The 22,697-nt window shown below is 40.3% G+C and overlaps 1 protein-coding gene across 3 annotated transcripts in view; it reads left to right on the forward strand.

Moving 5' to 3' along the window:
• Window positions 1-1,318: 1,318 nt before the first annotated feature.
• HMCN1 (hemicentin 1) overlaps window positions 1,319-22,697 on the forward strand; it is a 537,282-nt gene continuing 515,903 nt past the window's right edge. For all 3 annotated transcript variants that reach the window (XM_027565583.1, XM_027565584.1, XM_027565586.1), the window contains exon 1: window positions 1,319-1,607. In XM_027565583.1, the coding sequence (XP_027421384.1) occupies window positions 1,340-1,607 (268 nt within the window). In that variant the 5' untranslated portion in view covers window positions 1,319-1,339. The remainder of the gene's footprint in view (window positions 1,608-22,697) is intronic.

Genomic DNA, 22,697 nt, shown 5'->3' on the forward strand with positions numbered 1-22,697 from the left:
TCAGCAAGAAAATGCCACAGAGGGGAACACCTTTGTAATGAGCCTTTGGCTGAGGCTGGGCACACGGGTGTTCTATGGGAGGAAATATGAAATGATATTATTCTGCCTCACTATGCTGAGGGGAGGATTTATGTTGCTCGGCAAGCATGAATCTTGATAGTGGAATTTAACAAAAAATCAATTTTCTCCTTCAGACGGTCTCTCTCCTCCTCCCTCTTCCTTTGCCTCTCTCGCCCTCTCATCCGGTGCACTGAGCCTCCATCCTGTACTCATCACACCCAACTGCTTTGACTCCTACCATCTTTTCCACCTACACTCAGTGACTACCAGGCCCCGATGTCTCTCTCTCGTTTCCCTCCACAACCCTTTTCCCTGTCCTCCCGTTTCTGGCCGGTCCAGCTCTCTCCTCCCTCCCTCCCCACCAAAGCCCCACAGTACCCGAGGAGATCAGAGTGATTATGTGGCTGCAGCCCAGCCGGGAGGACCTTTCCAGCTCCCCCTCCCGGCTGGGTTAAGGGCTGAGGACGGGAAGCTGGGCTGCGCAAGGGGGGTGGTCTCGGTTTCTTGGGGGCGGGCGGGGGTTACTATGAAAGAGGTGTCTGAAGCAACGTTTTGCATCGTAGGGGAAAAAAAAAGGCAATCCCCTTTGTGCACTGGGTTAGCGCAGTGTCCCTCGGTTCGGGACCTCGCCACACATTCTTGCAAGCCATTGTTTACCCCGGGGTTTTGGAGGGGAGGCGCCGCGCGGGTGGGCGCGGAGGGGACCCTGGGAGCGCTTCCCTGGTACTCAGTTGACCCGAGACTCGGGGGGGAGAAGTTGCCCTCCAGGAGGCGGGGCCCCAGAGCCAGGAGGAGGAGGGGGGCGTCCCCTCGACCAATCAGGAGGCGAGGCCGAGCCCGTCTTCCCTTCCCCGGCCCGCTCGCGGGCGGGCGGCGCGCAGTGGAAAGTTGGGAGCCGCTGCGGCTGGTCCGGGCGGAGAGCGGCGGCGGCAGCGAGGGCAGCGGACTCGGCGCGGCGCCGCTGGCTCGGAGCAGTCCCCGGGGCATGGGCCGGGCGCGCCGCCCGCACTCAGCCACACGCCGCCCGGGCCGCGGGCACTCGGCCGTCCCGAAGGAGGCTGCGTCCGGACGAAGGCTGCCGCATCTTTGCCTCCCCAGCCCCGTGCAGGGATTTCGGGTTCGGTGCTCGTCCCCATCTGATTCTCAGCCCCCAACTTTTGGCAAGTTCAAAGAGGTTTCTGTAGTCGAATAAATTGCCCCGAGAGGAAACCCGCTGCCTATTGAGGAGGGCTCAGCAGAGTGCTTGGGCGCTCCAGGAAAAAAAGAAAAAAAAGACAAAATGATTTCCTGGGACATGATCCACACCATATTCTTGCTCGCTCTTCTTTATCCTTCCCGAGCGCAGGATGCAATCCCCCAGTCCGAGGTCGAGGCAGAAGAAATTCCCGAGGGGGCCTCAACCTTGGCTTTTGTGTTTGATGTGACTGGTTCCATGTATGATGATCTAGTTCAGGTGATCGAGGGGGCTTCCAAAATTTTGGAGACGTCTTTGAAAAGACCTAAGAGACCTCTATTCAACTTTGCTTTGGTGCCTTTCCACGACCCAGGTAAGGGAAATACTTGTTCTTTGTTATTCCTTATGATTACGTTCTTATGCCTCGAAATTGCGTGTCAGTAAGTTTCAGAACCATTATAAATGTGTAGCTGAATACAGTTGTAACAAAGAATTGCTCGCCTACATCTGGGCTTGCTCTCTGACACCTGCTCGTGTCTCATCCATGGAGATGGCTTGTTTGGGGTGCTTGCACAGTGGTACCCAAACCTGGAAAGCGTAGAATTATGAAAACCAGAGCAATGATATCAAAATCAGAGTTAATTAACTTAAAAATTTTGAAACTAAAGAATGTTTAAGGCAGAGTGGTACATTGGGTATTCAGCAGCAGTACTTTAACAGCTAACACCCAACTTGAGAACATTCTCAAGATAACTCTCAAGTTAGGGGGAGAAAAACCTGTTGTGTGAGACACAGGGAAGCTTGTAAGCAATAATTACTAATGAACTGAAGAGATGAAAATAAGCCATTCATTTGTTAATTGAATCTACTGATCTTCGCACCAGATCATCATTAGTTCTCGGCTCACAGATGGTAATAAATGGGTCCTCCTCTCTTTCAGTAGAAATGCATGTAATTTGCTATGGTGGTGCTCTTTAAAGGTAGTTGAAGTACAATCACTTTATTTTTTGCCCTAAAGCCATGGGTTTCAGCTGCTGCGCGGTAATTTGATCCTCTCTGCTTTTTTCAGTTTCTATTTAAAGTGGCACCTTTCTGTGAGGCTCATAGGAGCCCTCATTGTCAATGCGAGGGTAGCATTACCTGGGGAGCCCTGGGGCTGGCTGTCTAGCATCCACCTGAGTTTTATTAGCACAACTCACTGCCCAGTCGAAGAAATAAAGCAGTGGTTTCTTGAAGTCCTCCCCCACTGTTCTCTCACATTTTTATTGAAATTCTCTTTTCACTAGAAGACTTTGACACAGCCACTTCGCAATGAAAACTTGATATTGAGAATCTCAAATTCTTTCCTTGTGCTTTTGACAGGCATGTGAGAGTTCAAATTATTGCTTGGTTTTAAATGTGGTAGGTATCAGCTATTAAAGAATTGGCAGGGGGAGGAGCTTAGAGGGAAAAAGAACTCTGGGATTTTTGTTTGTTCTTCAAGTGATGAAAACAACCTGTCCTCCTCTTTGCTATACATATAACCTTAGTAAATTCAATGTTGATTAAAAATAAAAATTTTAATATTTGAATAAAGAATGATCATTGACTGTGTTAGCTGTCTCAGTGAGACGCCTCATGTGTTACAACGTTTTAATTTATTAAATGTTAAGAGTTGACTTATTGGAAAAGACCCTAATGCTGGGAGGGATTGGGGGCAGGAGGAGAAGGGGAGGACAGAGGATGAGATGGCTGGATGGCGTCCCTGACTCGATGGACGTGAGTCTGAGTGAACTCCGGGAGTTGGTGATGGACAGGGAGGCCTGGCGTGCTGCAATTCATGGGGTTGCAAGGAGTCGGACACAACTGAGCGACTGAACTGAACTGAAGATGCCAATTGTGATGCAGACCAAGACTTTGTAAGCTTGGAATAGGCTAAATATATTTCCTCTATAGGAATGAATCTGACGTTGGCAAAAACGTAAAGTAAAAATTCTTTTCTGTGACACCACAGTTTGCTTTCCTCCAAAAAGCTCTTATGAAGTGATATTGCTGTAAAGAGAACTCAAAAAACTGCCTCAAGTCATAAATGGAAACTAGATCATCATGATATTTATTTTGATATGATATGAAAAAAATTATTGGAATAAATTGTATTGTGGTGTGCTCCCTTCCAGTTGTTACCAAATAGAAAAATTTGTTGTAGTTGACTTTCCTTTATTTTGGCAATCACGATTCAAAGTAGGAGAAACTTAGTATGCTAATAAAAAATGACTAATAAATTAGTTATTTTGAATTAAATAATAAGAGAAAATGATTAATTTAAATTGGCTCCATAAAATTAATTGTATGTATAATTCAGCAAAAGCTATTCTAATTTCATTGTGATTCAAAGTGTTTTTGAACTTAAAGGTGAGAATAGAAATTAAAACATACTAATAACCTTTAGTTTACTAACTCACAATAATGGGTTGTAATATTATCTTTGTATGTCATTTTCTGTTTGTGTGTATGTACAATAATTAAGAGTTTTTGATTCCCTTGTACTTCTGGTTGGTTATCCACTTGGAATCACCAGTGGACAGAAAGGGCCTTGAATAGAGATTTACTGGCTTACTGAGTGACATTGGAAAAGTCTGTCTACATTTTTGTATCCATTTTCTCAATTATAAAATGGCAGAATTGGATTTGAACATCTCTAAGGTTACTTCCAACAGTAACGTTTTATGACTATTTTACACATGGTAGTTTTTCACAGCCCCTGATACAACTGACAAGCAAATAAATGATGTGTGTAATTTAATACAATTATATTAATAACTTTGCTTATAGCTGTTCAAAGTGCTTTGGCATCTGTGGTTGAATTTAGCTAGATGAAGTAATGAATAAGATTTGGGATATAGTCTCAGGCATTTGACAGAGACCTTAAGGCCTTCACAGGTGATTGCTTTGGGCCTCTGCATATTAGTGGGGGGCAAGCTGTATGTTTTGAGGTGGGGGTAAAAATAAAAATACATGGAAGTGTAGGTGGCTCAGACATTAAAGAATCTGCCTGCAATGCAGGAGACCCAAGTTCGGTCCCTGGGTTGGGAAGATCCTCTGGAGAAGGGAATGGCAGCCCACTCTAGTATTCTTGCCTGGGAAAACCTATGAACTGAGAGGAGCCTGGCAGTCTACAGTCTGTGGGGTTGCAAGGAGTTGGAATGGCTGAGCGACTGACACTTTCACATAGACATACAAGAGGAATAAGTCAACAAGTTGACAAGGTGGTAAAAAAATCACTCAGAAAAATGTAGGAAGCTAGTGTTAGAGGAGTAACAGTGTAACCCATGGTAGGAGGAAGTTCCACAGAGCACCGGGGTCATCACAGGTCAAGACAACTTTTTGATGCTACTACCTCTGCTTAAGATGGGTTTTCCACTTTCATGATCACATTTGATGTATTAATTTTTAATAGCTTTATTGACCTTACTATATAATCACTCATTTAAAACATACAATTCTGTGATTTATAGTATATTCAGAGATTGTTATTATTGTTCAGTCACTAGGTTATGTCCAACTCTTTGCGACCTCATGAACTTAAGCACCCCAGGCTTTCCTGTCCTTCACTATCTCCCAGAATTTGCTGAAACTCATGTCCATTGATTTAGTGATGCTATCTAACCATCTTATCCTCTAGCGCCCTCTTCTCCTTTTGCCTTCAATCTTTCCCAGCATCAGGGTGTTTTCCAATGAGTCGCCTCTTCGCATCAAGTGGCTAACATGAAGCTTGAGCTTTCCTTTAGGATTGACTGGTTTGAAGTTCTTGTAGAGCAAGCGAATCTCAAGAGTCTTCTCTAGCACCACAATCAAAAGCATCAGTTCTTTTGTTCTCAGCCTTCTTTCTGGTCCCAACTCTTACATCCATGACTACTGGCAAAACTGTAGTTTTGACTATATGGACCTTTGTCAGCAAAGTGATGTCTCTGCTGTTTAATATGCTGTCTAGGTTTGTCATAGCTTTCCTCCCAAGGAGCAAGCGTCTTTTAATTTCATGACTGCAGTCACTGTCAGCAGTGATACAGATGTATGCAACCATACCTCAGTCAAGTTTGGAACATCTTCCTCACTTTAAAGAGACACCCTGTGCATTTTTATTTATCTGTCCTCTCACCCCCACCCCCTCCCCATATTATCCTCCTCCCAGGCCTAAGCAGCTACTAATTTACTTTTTGTCTCCCTGGATTTTCCTATTCTAGACTTTCATATGAATGGAATCATATATTATCTTTTTTTGACTGACTTCTTTCACTTTAGCATAATGTTTTTAAGATTTATCCACATCATAGCATATATCAGTAATTCATTTTTATGGCCAAATAATAATCCATTTTATAGATATAGCATAGTTTATTTATCTTATAATCGATAATGGATGTTTGAGGTGTTTCCACTTTTTGGCTAGTATGAATAATACTTCTATAACTATTTGTGGGCAGTTTCCTGTGTGGACATATGGGATACTGTGATTTGTAATAAATATTTGATCTTTGTCACCTTTTCTGGCATGCAACTCTTAAAACTCTTGAACTTTGCCAATTGATGAGAACCATAAAGGTATCTTCTGTCATGTTAATGAGGCGACTTCTGGACTCCACCGAAGAGTGAGGGCTCATTGCCAGGAGACTCATCCCTGCGATTAGAGGGTTGGAACTTTCAGTCCCACCCCTAACCTCTGGAGAATGTTCCGTGTGTACTTGAATGTATTTTGCTGTTTGGGGATGGAATGTTCTATAATAGTCTATTATGTCCATCTGGTCTACTGTGCCATTTAAGGCCAACTTTTTCATATTGATACTCTGTCTGGATGAGCTAGTCATTGATGCAAATCGTATGTTCCAGTCCTCTGTTATTATTGTATTACTCTCAGTTTGTCCCTTCATGTCTGTTAATGTTTATATTTAGGTTTGTCTGTGTTGGGAGCGTATTACAAGTAGTATCCTTTTATTGGATCGTTCCCTTTATAATTACGTAACATTCTTCTTTGTTTTAAAGCCTGTTTTGTCTGATATTCTTATTGCTACTCCAGCAATTCATTTTGTTTGTTTGTGTGGAATATCTTTGTTTCATTCCTTCACTTTTAATCTATGTTTTTACAACTGAAGTGAGTCTTTTGCAGGCAGTGTAGATACAGGCTATTAAAAAATCCATGCAGCCACCCTATGTCTTTTGACTGGAGCACTTAGTTTGCATTTAGAGTGATTAGTCATAGGCTGTACTTACTGCCATTTTGTTAGTTGTTTTCTGGTTATTTTTCTTAGTTGGACTCTGTTCCTTCTTTCCTTCTCTTGTTCTCTTCCCTTGTGATTTGATGACCTTATTTTTTTTTTTGTCTGTGTGTGTGTTTGTATTTCTTTCTCTTTATTTTTTGTGTATCTAGTATCAATTGTGTGTTTGTGGTTACTATGAGGTTTGTATGTAACAACCTATGTAAATATAACAAGCAATTAGTCACTTAAGTTCAATTACATTCTGAAAGCACTGAATTTTTATTTCTCCATTCTCAACATTTTATACTTTTGATGTCATATTCATATCTTTTTATTCTGTGTATTGCTTGACTGATTATTTTAAATATCAATGATTTTTATTTTGTCCTTTGACCTTCATGCTAGTTTTATAGATGGTTGCTGATGCTGCTGCTAAGTCGCTTCAGTCATATCAGACTCTGTGTGACCCCATAGACGGCAGCCCACCAGGCTCCCCCCGTCCCTGGGATTCTCCAGGCAAGAACACTGGAGTGGGTTGCCATTTCCTTCTCCAATGCATGAAAGTGAAAAGGGAAAGTGAAGTCGCTCAGTCGTGTCTGACTCTTAGCGACCCCATGGACTGCAGCCTACCAGGCTCCTCCGTCCCTGGGATTTTCCAGGCAAGAGTACTGGAGTGGGGTGCCATTGCCTTCTCCATAGATGGTTGAATCTTTGCTATGTGTTTGCTTTTATCAGTGATTTTTTTTCCTTTAATAATGTGTTTTATTTTGCTTGGTTTGGTTTTTGTCTTTTCTAGTTAAAGAAATCTCTTTAATACTTGTTTATAAGGCCAGTTTAGTGGGAATGAACTCCTTTTACCTTTTGCTTTTCTGGGAAACTCTTTATCTTTCCTTCAGTTATGAATGATAACCTTGCCAGGTACAGTACTCTTGATTGTAAGCTGTTTTTCTTCATTGTATGTATCTTTATATACATATAGTGCCAGTTTCTTCTGGCTTGTACAGTTTCTGCTGAAAACTAACTGATGGTCTTACAGGGTTCCCTTGCATGTAGCTAGGTGTTTATCTCTTGCTGCTTTTACGATTCTCTTTTTTTAACATTTGGCATTTTAAGTGTAATATATCTTTACATGGGTCTCTCTGGGTTCATCTTGTGTGGGACTCTTGGTGCTTCCTGGACTTAGGTGTCTGTTTCCTTTGCCAAGTTAGATAAGTTTTCAGTTATTATTTCTTCAAATTGCTTTCATATCCTTTCTTTTCCTCCTTCTGGAGCTCCTGTAGTGTGAACGTTACTATGCTTGATGTTGTCTTAGAGGTATCCTAAACTGTATCTTTTTATTATTCTCTTTCTTTTTGCTGTTGGGATTGGGAGATTTCCACTATTTTGTCTTCCAGATCACTGATCTGTTCTCTGTATCCTCCATTCTACTGTTGATTTCTTTTAGTGTATTTTTCATTTCATTGTTTCTTCAGTTTTGACTGCTGCTGCTAAGTTACTTCAGTTGTGTCCGACTCTGTGCGACCCCATAGAGGGCAGCCCACCAGGCTTCCCTGTCCCTGGGATTCTCCAGGCAAGAACACTGGAGTGGGTTGCCATTTCCTTCTCCAATGCATGAAAGTGAAAAGTGAAAGGGAAGTCACTCAGTCGTGTCCGACTCTCAGCAACCCCATGGATGTCAGCCTTCCAGGCTCCTCCATCCATGGGATTTTCCAGGCAAGAGTACTGGAGTGGGGTGCCAATGCCTTCTCTGTCAGTTTTGACTGGTTCTTTTTAATATTTTCTCTCTGTTGAAGCTCACTGAGTTCATCCATTCCTCTTCCAAGATCGTTAAGCTTATTTATGACTTTTAACTGTTTACCTGGTAAATTGCTGTCAGTGTTTTGGTGAGTTGTTTTCTGGGGTTTTTATCTTATTCCCATGTTTGGAAGGTATTCATTTGTCTCCTGTTTTTGCCGAATTCTTTGTGTTTGTTTCTATATGTAAAGTATATCAGTTATGTCTCCTGGTCTTGAAAGAGTGGCCTTAATATAGAAGGTATCCTGTGGGACCCAGTGGCACAGCCCCCCCAGTCATCACAGCCAGGTGCAGAAGAGGGTGATATATCTTGGGTGAAGTTGGTAGCTGTGAAAATTTTGAGAAATAGTTGGATTCTATGTATATTTTGGAGATAAGACCAAAAGGATTTAGTGATGAATTAGATGTGAGAGAAAAATGATAGTAGGCAAGACAGATTCTGTGGATTTGGCCTGAGTGAGTGGAAGCATAGTGTAGTCATTTACTGAGATGGAAAAGAGGAACCATGAGCAGGTTTGAGGAACAGTGAGAGACTGAGGTCTTTATTTTTGGCTATACGGTTCAGTTTGAGATGACTTTGTTATCCAAGTGGAGATGGTACAAAGGCAGCTGGATATATAAGATTACAGTTCAGGGGAGATGTCTGGGTCAGAAACATAAATTTGAGATCAGAAGGTGTGTATGCGATGATAATCAGGGTGAGGCTAGGTGGGACCACTGAAGGACCTATTAGATGAAGAATCAATGAAGGTCTGAGGACCCAGTTCTGGCATACGCCAGCGTTGAGCAGTCAGAGACAAGAGTCAGAGAACAAAGCAGCCTAAGAAACTGAAGACAGAGAAGAGTGTAACTAGAAGTCGAGAGAGGAAAACTTTTCAAGGAAGAAGCACTAATTGGTTAGTTAATAAGAGGCCTGAGGATTGGCTAATCTATTTAGCAATGTGGATATTATTGATGTCTCACCAAGAAATGTTGGAAATGAAAGCCCGTTTGGAGAGAATTTAAAAGAGAATGGGAGTAGAGGAATTGGAAATGTTTGGAATTATATTGCTTTTTCCAACTACTGGAAAGATTGTTTTGTTCTTGAAGCTAAAATTGAAACTAATTTTGATAAATAATTCACCCAGCATCTTACAAAATGCAAATGCAATGTAGTAGAGTCTCCAGTTTGGAAGTGAAGATTTGTGTTCTCTTCCTTATTCTTGTCATTTAAGCAAATCATTTAACCTTGTCAGACTTCTGTTTCTTTACCTATAAAAACCAGTGCATTGCTAGATTATTACCTAAGTCGATGGTTTTAGTGATCGTAATTTAATAAATGATAATGGACTGCAAAGAGACTCAAAGTGGCAAGGACTTGATTCATTGGGAGAATTAGCAGCATTACGTATCTTTGCACTTGTGTTTCGTAGTAATAAAAGTTTTGAACTCTCAATGACTGTATGGTTCTGCAGGACCTACACAGTGTTAAAAAAAGAACACTCTAAGACTTTTGTAATGAAAATATTCTTTTAGAATTTTTTTTTGAACAAAAGAATAGAAAGATTTTTACAAGGAAAATATTGCACATTGAGACCTTGAAAACCTATACAAATTTACATGAACTAAACTTCAAATTGAATGTTTTCCGTTTCAACATATTAAAAAAAAAAAAGGAGCCAAGAAACTATGAGTCTCCCTTTGCCTTTGGCAGATCCTACAAGAAGAAGGGTTTTCCTGAGGAAAAGGATTTAAGTCCAACAGAAATCTAAAGGAAATGAACTAAAATTTAAGAGTGAGAGATTTTGGTTAGACAATGATACCTTTGTTTCCTAGAATGATAGACGATTTTAACCTGAGTGTCTAGATCTCATGTCACTGGTTGTCTTCTGAGGATACGGAGATAGTTTGCACAGTGAAAACTTTGTCTTGAAGTATAGGGACTGAGTCTTGATATATCAAATATGTTAAATGTGTTGGAGATGTTTCTATTTTAAAACATCATCTTTGACTCCTGAAGGATGAAAGGTGTTTTTTTTTTTTCATATTAAGTTGAGAAACAGCCCTTTAATTGATTGATAGTAAATCAGAATTTGGTTTTATGTATAGTTTGTCTTTGGTCAAACAATAACCATTCTTAGTGAACTTTATGACTCTACTTGCCTATAATTAGAGGTAATAAAGTTACTATTTGTCAAGGACCATGCTAGGTGCCTTTGATTCAAAGATGAGGCGTAACTTACAAGACGTTAGTTAACAGGCTTTAGGGAGAAGGGCTAGAGAAATAACAATATTATAAACTGTGAAACATTTTATAGTGGAAAAATAAGCATAAGGAATTGTGTGAGCTGAGAGCAGTTTCCCTGATACTGCGTTCAGGAGGGTGATGGTTAGCAAAGGTTTTCTAGAAGTGTAACCTGGAGAAAGTGCGTGAGTAAAAGCAGTTTAACAAAAATATTAAGGAGTTTGGATTTCCTCCTGAAAGCTTTCAGGAGCCTGGAAGGATTATGAGTGAAAAGTGTTTGAGTTTTCATTTTAAATCCTTATCTTTTGGATAGATTGGAACCAGGCAATCCTGAGAGCTGAGAGAGAAAACCTGAGGCCATCATAGCAATTCAGGGAAGAAAATGGAGGTGACTCTGACATAGGAAAAAGGCTATGGATTTCAGAGTTATTAATAAAGTCCAAAAGAGCGGACTTGGCCTTTAAAACATGGAGAAAAAGGAAATATTGCCTTTTGTAGATTAAAATATGAATTGGCATATGATTAAAGAGAAAAGATATGTAAAGTTAGCTTTAAGAGACACTGTTACTCTCTGAATGGGAGTCTTGCTTATCAGCTCCTTATACATTAACTTGTCCAAAATAAAGTCTCAACCAAAAGTGTCGAGGTCAACAATGAAAAAGTCACAGAAACAGACTTAGACATTGTACAACCAAGTTATTTTTCTTAAAAAAATTGCGGTGTAATTGACATGATACTAGTTTCAGTTGCACAGTATGATGGTTTGATATTTGTCTGTGTCATGATATGATCACCGTGATAAGTCAGTATCTGTGACCATACATGTTGCAAAATGCTTTTTCCTGTGATGAGAACTTTTAAGATTTACTCTCTTAGCAACTTTCACATATACAGTACAGTCTTGACTGTAGTTACCATGTTGTACATTACAGCCCCATGACTTACGACCCCCCCTCTCATTTTGCCTGCCCTCTGCCCCTGACAACCATCAGTCTGTTCTCTGTATCAGTGTTTAAAAAAATTTTTTTAGAGTCCACATATCAGTGAGAACATAGAGTATTTGTCTTTGTTTGATTTTGCTTAGCATAAACCTGTCAAGGTCCATCCATTTGGTTGCAAATGGCAAGATTTCCTTTTTTATGACTGAATAATAGTCCTTTCTCTCTCTCTCTCTCTCTCTGTGTATGTGTATGCACGTCACATTTTCTTTTTCCATTCATCCATAAATGGACACTTCAGTTGCTTCCATATCTTGGCTACTGTAAATAATGCTGCATTGAACCTGGAAGTTCAATGTATCTTTCTGTGTTAGTGTTTTTGTTTTCTTTCAATAAATACCGAGCAGTGGCATTGCTGGATCATATGGTAGTACTGGTTTTAATTTTTTTGAGGAACCTCTGCATTGATTTCCATAGTGATTACAATAGTTTATATTCTCACCAATAGTGCAGAAAGGTTCCCTTTTCTCCATATCCTCACCAACACTTTATTTCTTTGTCTTTTTGATCATAGCCGTTCTGACAGGTGTGAAGTGATCACTCATTGTGGGTGTGATTCGTGTCCCCCTGATGATTAATGGTGTTGAGTAGTTTTCATTTACCTGCTGACCATCTGTATGTTTTTGGAAAAATGTCTCTTCAGGTCCACTGCCCGTTTTTAAACCAGACTTTTTTTTTTTTTTTGCCAAATTTTATCTAAGGTTCAGAGTGTTCATTCTGTGCTTAAATAACCAGTCCATCATGAGCAGTGTTCCGACTGTGGTGGCGGACTGTTTATCTTTATAAATATGTAATGATGTCATTACATATTTGGATCATACTATCAGTGCTGCTTGTTTTGCTCCCTCACTAAACAACCTCCCAGTGATTTTTAACCTCATGACTTTTACTTATAGGAAGAGAATGTTCTGATCACACTGGCATATGCATCCGATTCACCAGACAGTTATAGTCCTCATTGGTAACTCACAATTTGGCACACCAGCTTTATACATCTGTCTCTATTATTTAAAATAGTCTGACAGTGTCAAGTTAAAAGGGTCTGAGTTTGCAAGTCTGTGAGCCAGACATTGGTTGACGGTGGATTTATGAAAGTAAATGTCTCCCTGTGTGGATCTGTTTGGGTGGCCTGTCAGTCTCCAGGTATTACCCCTCCGCATTTCCAGCTGTCAGTGTTAGTGTGAATAGTGCCAAGGAACGGTTCTGTCCACTTGAAACTTACGCAGATGACAGCTAAAGCCATTGGAATGAATGAGATCATCTAAAGAGAACATGTAGATTGAGTAAAGAAGGGAGACAGGCAAGAACTATGGCAAACACAGCATTTAAAAGACAAAAGGGAGGCACTTCCCTGGTGGTCCAGTAGCTAACACTCCTGTGTTTACAATGTAGGGGGCTTAGGTTTGATCCCTGGTCAGGGAACTAGATCCCATATGCTACAACTAAGACTCCCCCTCCCTCTGTCCCCCTCCCCACCCAGCCAAATAAATAAATATTTAAAAGACAGAAGGGAAATTTATAAAAGATTCTGAAAAGGAGAGTCCAGGTAAATAGGAAGAGAAATAAGAGTGAGCAGTGTTTGGAAATCTGAAAAGTTGTTAGTTTTAAGCAGGAGAAGTTGTCAGCTCTATCCGTTTATAAGGTTACTGAAAGTAAAGGCTAAACAGAAGGCTACATTAAATAGACTGTTTTGTAGATGTGGAGCCAGGAGGCTGAAATGATGGGTAAGAAAATGGAGCTAACAAATGCAGTATGTTTCTGTCAAGAAACATAACATCGTGGTTTATAGCATAGGTTCTGGCATCTGATGCCTGGCTTGGAAAATGGGCTCCACCAAGTACTTTTGTGTGATCTTAACTTCTCTGTGCTTCACTGTCAGTAACTGGGGATAGTATTATCTGCTTTGTAAGGCTGATGTGAGGATTGAAGTACTAGATGTCCAAAACTTAGCACAATCCCTTTTTTTTTTTTTTTTATTCTGGCTTCCTGACCGACTTGTTCCTCGGCGAGAGCGAACAGCGGTGAGTCAGGAGCAGGAGCGGGCGGCACACAAGTCCGCTGCAGCCGTGACCGCGTCTTCCTCAAAGAGCAGCACAATCCCTTTGACACAGTAAATTCTCAATAATCATTAGTTATTGGACTTGAGGAAGAACATGTTCTCTTAAGGTGGGAGACAGGAAAGAATATTTAAATACTGCTAGAAGATCGTCAGTAGAATAGAAGAGATAAAATACGCCAGAGAGAACAGATGATTTACAAAACCAGTACTTTGAGAAAGCAAGAGGAGATAGGATGCAAATAGAAGGATTGGTTGTTCTCCTCCAAAGGAGAAGACCTTTGGCTCAGTGAGCCAAGTGGACCACTGATCGGTACGGTCATGGTCAAGGTGGTAGGTGAAGATGCAGGATGCTGGATGACTTCTTGTCTGATGGACTCTTTCTTTTCTCAGAGGAAAAAGGAGGGTCATTTGATGAGAGGAGGGAACTGGCAGAAGGGTAAGTAAGATTTTAGAAAACTGGTGGAGTTGGAGAGGTACAGGGTATCTATGGACACAGAGACAGTTTCAAGCCAGGACGAGCTGTGGTTCAAAAGATGAATTTGTAGTGCTTGTATGTTGCCTACCTGGGTGATTTTCTCCAGCAACTCTCAGCAAGCTGGGTATAATTGCTGAGTTTTATCTTTTGTTTCATCTAGGACTTGGATTTCATTGAGCAGATTTGGCTAAAGAAATAGGGTATGTTTGAGAAGAATCAGTTCAGTCACTCAGTCACGTCGGACTCTTTGTGACCCCATAGACAGCAGCACTCCAGGCTTCCCTGTCCATCACCAGCTCCTGGAACTTGCTCAAACTCATGTCTATCAAGTCGGTGATGTCATCCAACCACCTCATTCTCTGTCGACCTCTTCTCCTCCTGCCTTCAGTCTTTTCCAGCATCAGGGTCTTTTCCAAGGAGTCAGTTCTTTGCATCAGGTAGCCAAAGTATTGGAGCTTTAGCATCAGTCTTTCCAATGAATATTTAGGACTGATCTCCTTTAGGATGGACTGGTTGGATCTCCTTGCAGTCCAAGGGACTCTCAAGAGTCTTCTCCAACACCACAGTTCAAAAGCATCAATTCTCCAGCACTCATCTTTCTTTGTAGTCCAACTTACATCCATACATGACTACTGGAAAAACCATAACTTTGACTAGACAGATCTTTGTCGGCCAAGAAATGTCTCTACTTTTTAATATGCTGTTTAGGTTGGTCGTAGCTTTTCTTCCAAGGAGCAAGCATCTTTTAATTTCATGGCTTAGCCATCTGCAGTGATTTTGGAGCCCAAGAAAATAAAGTCTGTCACTGTTTCCATTGTTTCCCCATCTATTTTCTATGAAGTGATGGGAGCAGATGCCACGATCTTAGTTTTTGAATGTTGAGCTTTAAGCCAACTTTTTCACTCTCCTCTTTCACTTTCATCAAGAGGCTCTTTAGTTTCTCTTTGCTTTCTGCCATAAGGGTGGTGTCATCTGCATATCTGAGGTTATTGACATTTCTCCCCGCAATCTTGATTCCAGCTTGTGCTTCATCCAGTCCAACATTTCGCATGATGTACTCAGCATATAAGTTAAACAAGAGGGAGGGGGATATATGTATTCCTCTGGCTGATTCATGTTGATATGTGGCAGAAACCAACCCAATATTGTACAACAATTATCCTCCAATTAAAAATGAATAATTAAGAGAGACTGAAGAGATGAATCATGGAGTCAAATCTGGATGTATTGACTGACAAGAGTTGAGATTTTGCTTGTGAAACACAATATATAACAAGGAATTTGGGATTAATTAGTAAGAATAGCCAGAGTGATTGATTGTACAATTCAACTTGAGTAGAAATGAAGATTATGGAATTGATATCAAGGAACTTGAGTCTGTGGAGTATATTATGGATGTTACCATAACCTGGATAATAACAGAGCTTAAAGTAAGGAAGACAGTGAGTCAGGCATCAAGTTTGTATTTAATAACAATTTTTCAGAATTCTTCATGTGGCTGCCAACAATGATGAAGAAGGTTAGAGGGTGTCAGGTGGCATACACCTCAAAATGGAAGGTGTTTTCTCTGAAGGTAGAGGAATGGCATATTGGGTGTGGATAAAATGATGACCCTCCTCTTCTGACCTCAGGTGCTGGAGAATGAGTGGACTCTACTCAGGATGTCTGTGGGGGAGGGGTCATCAATGATGAAAAACCTTATTTCAGCTAAAGTGGGAATTAGATGGGGAGTTACCGTGGGGAAGGCTTCCCTCATGGTTCAGACCACAAAGAATCCGCCTACAAGGTGGGAGACCTGGGTTGGGAAGATCCCCTGGAAAAGGGAATGGCTACCCACTCCAGTATTCTGGCCTGGAGAAACCTGTGGACAGAGGAGCCTGGCAGGTTACAGTCCCTGGGGTCGCAAAGAATTGGACATGACGGAGTGACTTTCACTATGTGAAGATGGTTTGGAAGCCATAGGATATGTGAGGAAATAGGATGTGAATGAATGGGTCAGGAGAGAGGAAACGGAATGAGAGGAAGAGGGAAGTAGAATGGTTTGCTTTTGGGGCAGTGGTGACCATTGACGGTGGTATAAAGCAACTTGGGATACTTTGGTTGCAACATCTGACTTGTTTAATCCCTAAATCATGTCCGACTCTGCAATCCCATGGACTGTAGCCTGCCAGGCTCTTCTGTCCATGGGGTTTTCCAGGCAAGAATACTGGAGTCGGTTGCCAATTCCTTCTCCAGGGGATCCTCCTAACCCAGGGGTTAAACCTGTGTCTCCTGTGTTGGCAGGTGGGTTCTTTACCTCTGGGCCACCAGAGAAGCTTGCATTGTCTGAGACTTGGATATAAATTTAAGATACCAACTCAGGCTGCTGATAGTTGGAGCCTGGTGAAGTCATCTGTTGCAGACAACCTGGTTGGCAGAAACTCCTGAGGAAACCCTTCAGCTCACACGTCTTAGTGACACAGGCTTAGTGGCATCATTTTTACTTCTAATAGTCACAGCTACCATCATAGTTTTTGAGTCATTACCACGGACCAGGAACTAGATACATCGTTCTCAAAATTGACATTAGCTTTATTTTACATATGAGGCAACTGAGGCTTGTATGGACTCTTGCTTTATGTAGCAAATTTCCTGAAAAATAATAGCTTTCTACAAGTTATTTTTTGCCACTTTTGTCTGTTTTGAGAAATGTGTAAAATTAAGGAGATGTGCCCAGGAAGGTATGGCAAAGGGGCAAACTGTATTGATTTGTGAGGGCTGCCATAATAAAGTGCCACACGCTGGGTGGTTTGAACAACAGAAATTTGTTGTCTCACAGTTCTGGGGGCTAGAGTCCTACAGTTAAGATGTTGGCAGGGTTGTTTCCTGCTGAAGATTGTGGGGAAGAATCTGTTTCATGTGTCTCTCTTGGCTTCTGGTGCTTCGCTGGTGATCATTGGGGTTCTTTGGCTTGTAGATGTACAGATCTCTGTCTTCATGTTCACAGGGTGGTCTCTCTGTGCGCTGTGTTAATTTTCCCTTTTTGATAAGGACATCTGTCATTTTGGATTATTGGCCCACTCTTTCAAATCCTAAAAGATGTTGCTGTGAAAGTGCTGCACTCAATATGCCAGCAAATTTGGAAAACTGAGCAGTTGCCACAGGACTGCCAAAGGTCAGTTTTCATTCCAATCCCAAAGAAAGGCAATGCCAAAGAATTCTTAAACTACCACACAGTTGCACTCATCTCACACGCTAGCAAAGTAATTCTCAAAATTCTCCAAGCCAGGCTTCAACAGTATGTGAACTGTGAACTTCCAGATGTTCAAGCTGGATTCAGAAAAGGCAGAGGAATCGAGATCAAATTGCCAACATCCGTTGGATCATTGAGAAAGCATGAGAGTTTCCAGAAAAACATCTACTTCTGCTTTACTGACTACGCCAAAGCCTCTGACTGTGTGGATCACCACAAACTGTGGAAAATTCTGAAAGGGATGGGAATACCAGACCACCTGATCTGTCTCCTGAGAAATCTGTATGCAGGTCAAGAAGCAACAGTTAGAACTGGACATGGAACAACAGACTGGTTCCAAATAGGAAAAGGAGTACGTCAAGGCTGTATATTGTCACCCTGCTTATTTAACTGTATGCAGAGTACATCATGAGAAAGGCTGGACTGGAAGAAGCACAAGCTGGAATCAAGATTGCCAGGAGAAATATCAGTAACCTCAGATATGCAGATGATAGATACCACCCTTATGGAAGAAAGCAAAGAACTACAGAGCCTCTTGATGAAAGTGAAAGTGGAGAGTGAAAAAGTTGGCTTAAAACTGAACATTCAGAAAACTAAGATTGTGACATCTGGTCCCATCACTTCATGGCAGGTAGATGGGGAAACAGTGGAAACAGTGTCAGACTTTATTTTTTTGGGCTCCAAAATCACTGCAGATGGTGACTGCAGCCATGAAATTAAAAGATGCTTGCTCTTTGGGAGAAAAATTATGACCAACCTCGACAGCACATTAAAAAACAGAGATATTACTTTGTCAGCAAAGGTCTGTCTAGTCAAAGTTATGGTTTTTCCAGTAGTCATGTATGGATGTGAGAGTTGGACTATAAAGAAAGCTGAGCATTGAAAAATTGATGCTTTTGAACTGTGGTGTTGGAGAAGACTCTTGAGAGTCCCTTGGACTGCAAGGAGAGCCAACCAGTCCATCCTAAAGGAAATCAGTCCTGAATATTCATCGGAAGGACTGATGCTAAAGCTGAAACTCCAATACTTTCGCCACCTGATGCAAAGAACTGAATCATTGGAAAAGACCCTGATGCTGGGAAAGATTGAAGGTGGGAGGAAAAGGTGGTGACAGAGGATGAGGTGGTTGGATGGTATCACACACTCAGTGGATATGAGTTTGAGTAAACTCCAGGAGTTGGTGATGGACAGGGAAGCCTGGCGTGCTGCAGCCCATGGGGTTGCAAAGAATCGGATACAACTGAGTAACTGAACTGAACTCCAGTATGATCCTTATCTTAACTAACTGTATCTGAAACATCCTTATTATTATTATTTTTTATAAGTCACATTGTGGATTCTAGCAGATGGAACGTTACTATATGAATGTTGGTGGGGACACAATTTAACCTGTACTGAGACTGTTCAATAATTATCAACACTGAATAAAACAAAACGCTTTCATTCTTTTACTAAAGACAGTTCAGTCCTTAGTAAAATTTATAAATTTCTAATAAAAGATGTTTGCATCAGGGAGTATCATGGACTCTAAATTCTGAGCTCTTTCTGGATAGAAACTGGGTTCTCAGTGGGAGTTACGGAGAGAGATACTAGTACATTTGGAATGCTATGTAAGTCCTTGAAGTAACTTGAATTTAAAAAAATCTGTGACTTTTACCCTTAAAGCATTTAATGCTTTAAAGCATTTAGTCTTAAAATATTTTATAAAGCTTTATTTGATTTTTTTTCTTTTGGAGACATTGAGACATTTACTTTAATTTTGAAATAAGGGAAATTATATAGAAGCTAGGAATGCTGGGAATTATGTGTGTGTTCCAAAGTATTTGGGGTTTGTATACATGTAGATTTCTTTTCTTGGAAACTTCAAACACTAATTGGAGCAATTTTTCCATTAGCACTAAATCTCTGAGAGCTTACCTTTAAGCATTGTTTTATTCTCAGGTAGGAGGAATTCCTTGAAGTTCCCAGGCTGGAAGTCACTCTGATTGCCGTCGAAAATGTTTCAGGGCAACTCAGTAGCTGTTTTTGCCAAGATCTGACTGGGAGAGGCTGGTTAAATAAGACTGATGGGTGATGGGGAAGAGATAAATCCATGAGATAGATCTTGTTCTTTAATATTACCTTTTTCTTTTTAAATCAAATGGAAGGTCCAGAGAATACATTGTTTCATTAAGCAGTAGAGAGCAAAATTTGAAAAAGATGTTGTACTACAGAATATTAATTTTTCAGATTCAAGGTGATAACTGTTTTGCTTTTTAGTTCATTATTTGTACTTCAAAGTCCTTTGTGGGAGTCACAGCAAAGCTCAGTTCTATTGTTTCATATTCCCCAGAGGGTCTTTGGTCTTCTTGGGTGAACATGTTCTCTAGCGCCTGGATCAGGTGGTCATACTTGTGCCTTGAAGTTTTCTCTGAATTCACACCCTGTGTTGGAATATCTCTCTGTGTGCCAGACATTTTCTCTCCTGTCATTAAAAGATTTTTCAAAATTTTACCTCTTCCAAGGAATTTTTCTGCAGTATTGGAAAAGTGTCATTCAATATTCCATCTGTCTTAAATGGACTTAATTTGTGCCTTTGATAACTGCACTCCTTTTCCCTTCTTCTACGTTGTAACAGATATCAAGGTATTCTTTAATCATTCTTCCTTAAATTATTCACACCCTTTAGTAGTAACCCCCCCCCCCCCACCCTTGGGAATTGTGTATAAAAGTAGGTGTTGATTCACAACCACAGGAGTTTCCCAGGTGAAATTTGAATCCCTTCTCTCAGAGGGTAAGAAGAGACCAAAGAAAGAGGCAGGCTATTCTGGATTCTGCAGTGTTAAGAAAAGAAACTTACACACTAGTCTTGTCTTGGGTAGCTTCAAGATGAGTTGATCTTTGCATCTACCAACCAGAATCTTAAAAGAGTTTATGTGGAGGCCTTAATGGGATTCAGTACAGATGGTCTTAAAAATACATTTGTCTCTCAAGGCTTTGTCCCTGAAGTAGCTCCCAGTGTGGGAACAGTGGTCTGAATGAGCTTACATTGTAAGGAGAGAGGAGGAGGTGAGGAGCCTCCAGCTCAAGGTCCTGGTCTCTTGGTGGCCTCCTCCAATAATAGGAAATCCTTTTGGTCTTTTTTTAAAGAGTGTATTTATAGAACCTTGTTTTCTGATTAGTAGTTTAGTTAGGTATAGAATTCTGTACCTATCCTAGTTCATTGAAGATACTATTTTATTTTCAGTTTGTCATCCCTTTTTAGGCAAGCTGTCTTTCCTTTTTGGTTATTTTAAGATTTATCTGTTTTGTCTTCCTGTTGCTGCAGGTCTTTATTGTCTAACCTTGGATTTGATTTTGGTTTTCCTGCTTGGAACCTGGTTTTCCTCCCCATCCCGAGGACTTCAGTTAGTATTCAATGCTGGACAATTCTTATCTTTCAGATATTTCTCCCTTTATTCTGTAGTGTCCCCTTCATAAAAGCTTAAGTGTATTTTGGGTCTTTTCATTCTGTTCTCCAAACCTCTTTATCTTGCTTTCATAGTTTTCTTTCTCTCTTTCTCCTTGCTACATTCTGGATGATTTTCTCAAATCTTTTATACAGTTCTTTTCAACTCTTATCGACTCTTTTAAGTCATCCATTAAGTTTTCAATTTCAATAACCATAGTTTGAGAAAAATTTCTAGAAGTTTCATTTGGCTCTTTTTCAGATCTGCCTGTTTTATGTTGTATGCTCTTCAATATTACAGTCTTTTTAATATTGTATTATTTCTACCTCTTACAGCGGTGCAAATTCTTTCAACTATTTGGTCTGCTGACATTCTCTCATTGTGATCTGTTTCCTTGTGTGGTTGCTGTCGACTGTGAATTCATCCTTAGCAGGGAGCCTATTATTCCCTGGACTGTGCATGTTTCTACAGAGAGGTTTTGCATTTGATTTTGTTGAGTTCCTAAAATTAGTCTTTAGGCTAATTTTCTCTGGCTTTGGGATCTTGCTTCATGCAGTTAGTACAACTCCTTATCTGTTACTTGCTTAGGGTTTCAGTTTATCCTCAGGAGATTTATTCCCCCAATTAGAGACCTGGATACATGGTAAACTTCCTTGCCAGTTTTCTAGATTAGTGTGAGGAATTTTTCCTGACCCTCGTTTCACTGATAGGACTTGACTTTTAAAAGGGTACTCTATTTTAGTTCTTTGATCCAAAAAGACTGATACCATGAAAACTATACTCATATGGACATTAAAATTTTAGCAGCCAAGCCATGTATCAGAATCTGACACCCTTTTTGCTGCCATTGTGACAACTGAAGGTTACTTCTGGTTTGAGTTCTTTTTATTTTAAGTACTTGGGAGATTTCCCCTTTTTATTATTTGAAAGTTTGGCTCTTTATTAAAAAAGAATTGTATTTTGTATCTAGCATTTCTGTTTTGTAGGGGGAGTGTCTTCCTGTCAGCTTAGCCTGCCTTGTTGCTGAAAGGTCTCTTCTCATATCTTCGTACTTTTCCTTCCATATGATTTTCCTGAGTCCAAATTTCTCCCATTAAGAAAGTTTTACTCATAGTGAAATATCTGCGTGCTCACTTGCTAGGTTGTGTCTGACTCTTTGCGACCCCATGGGCTGTAGCCCACCAGGCCTCTTTCTCCTTGGGATTTTCCAGACAAGAATACTGGAATGGGTTGCCATTTCTTCCTCCAGAGGATCTTCCTTACCTGGGGATCGAACCCGTGTCTCCTGCATTGGGAAGCGATTCTTTACCACTGAGCCACCAATGCTCAGTATTGAGCAGTAAAATTTCTGCAAATAAAACTCTAGGTCCAGATGCTTGCTCAGGAAGGCTTTACCAAGTATTCAAGGAAAAATAATCGCAATTCTACAAGACTACTTCTTGCCTAAAAAAGGCAACATTTTCCATGAGGTTCACATAAGTCTTGTGCCTATATCTGATAAGGTTAATACAAGAAAGAAAAATTATAGGTCACCTTCCTTCAGGAATCTAGTTGCAAAAATTCCAAATGAATTTTAGTAAATCCATCCAGAAATTTATTGACTATAAAGAGGGATATATGTAACGATCAGGTTCTTTTTATCCCATAGCTAAGAAGATTAGTTTAACACTAGAAAACAGTAATTTATTATATTAGTAGTAAAGAGAGAAAATAACATCAAATCAACAGATGTATTGAGATGTATCAGTAGATACATTTGTTATAATTATATAATTATAATCATTATCAAATAAGGAAACAGACAGTGCTCAGAAAACTACGAATATACAATAACTCCTTTAATCAAAAAGAAAAAAAACCCATTAAAAACCTCTTCAAAAATCACTAAAGTGATCATCATGTTTGATGGTTAAATGAAAAATTTTCCCACTGTAATTGCAATCAAGATTGCATAAAGGAAAAAAAAAAAAAGATTGCATAAAGGAGGTGTAACTCTAGTGTATCCATACCAATAACTTAGTT

Source organism: Bos indicus x Bos taurus, chromosome 16 (genome assembly GCF_003369695.1).
Source record: "Bos indicus x Bos taurus breed Angus x Brahman F1 hybrid chromosome 16, Bos_hybrid_MaternalHap_v2.0, whole genome shotgun sequence".
Taxonomy (NCBI): domain Eukaryota; kingdom Metazoa; phylum Chordata; class Mammalia; order Artiodactyla; family Bovidae; genus Bos; species Bos indicus x Bos taurus.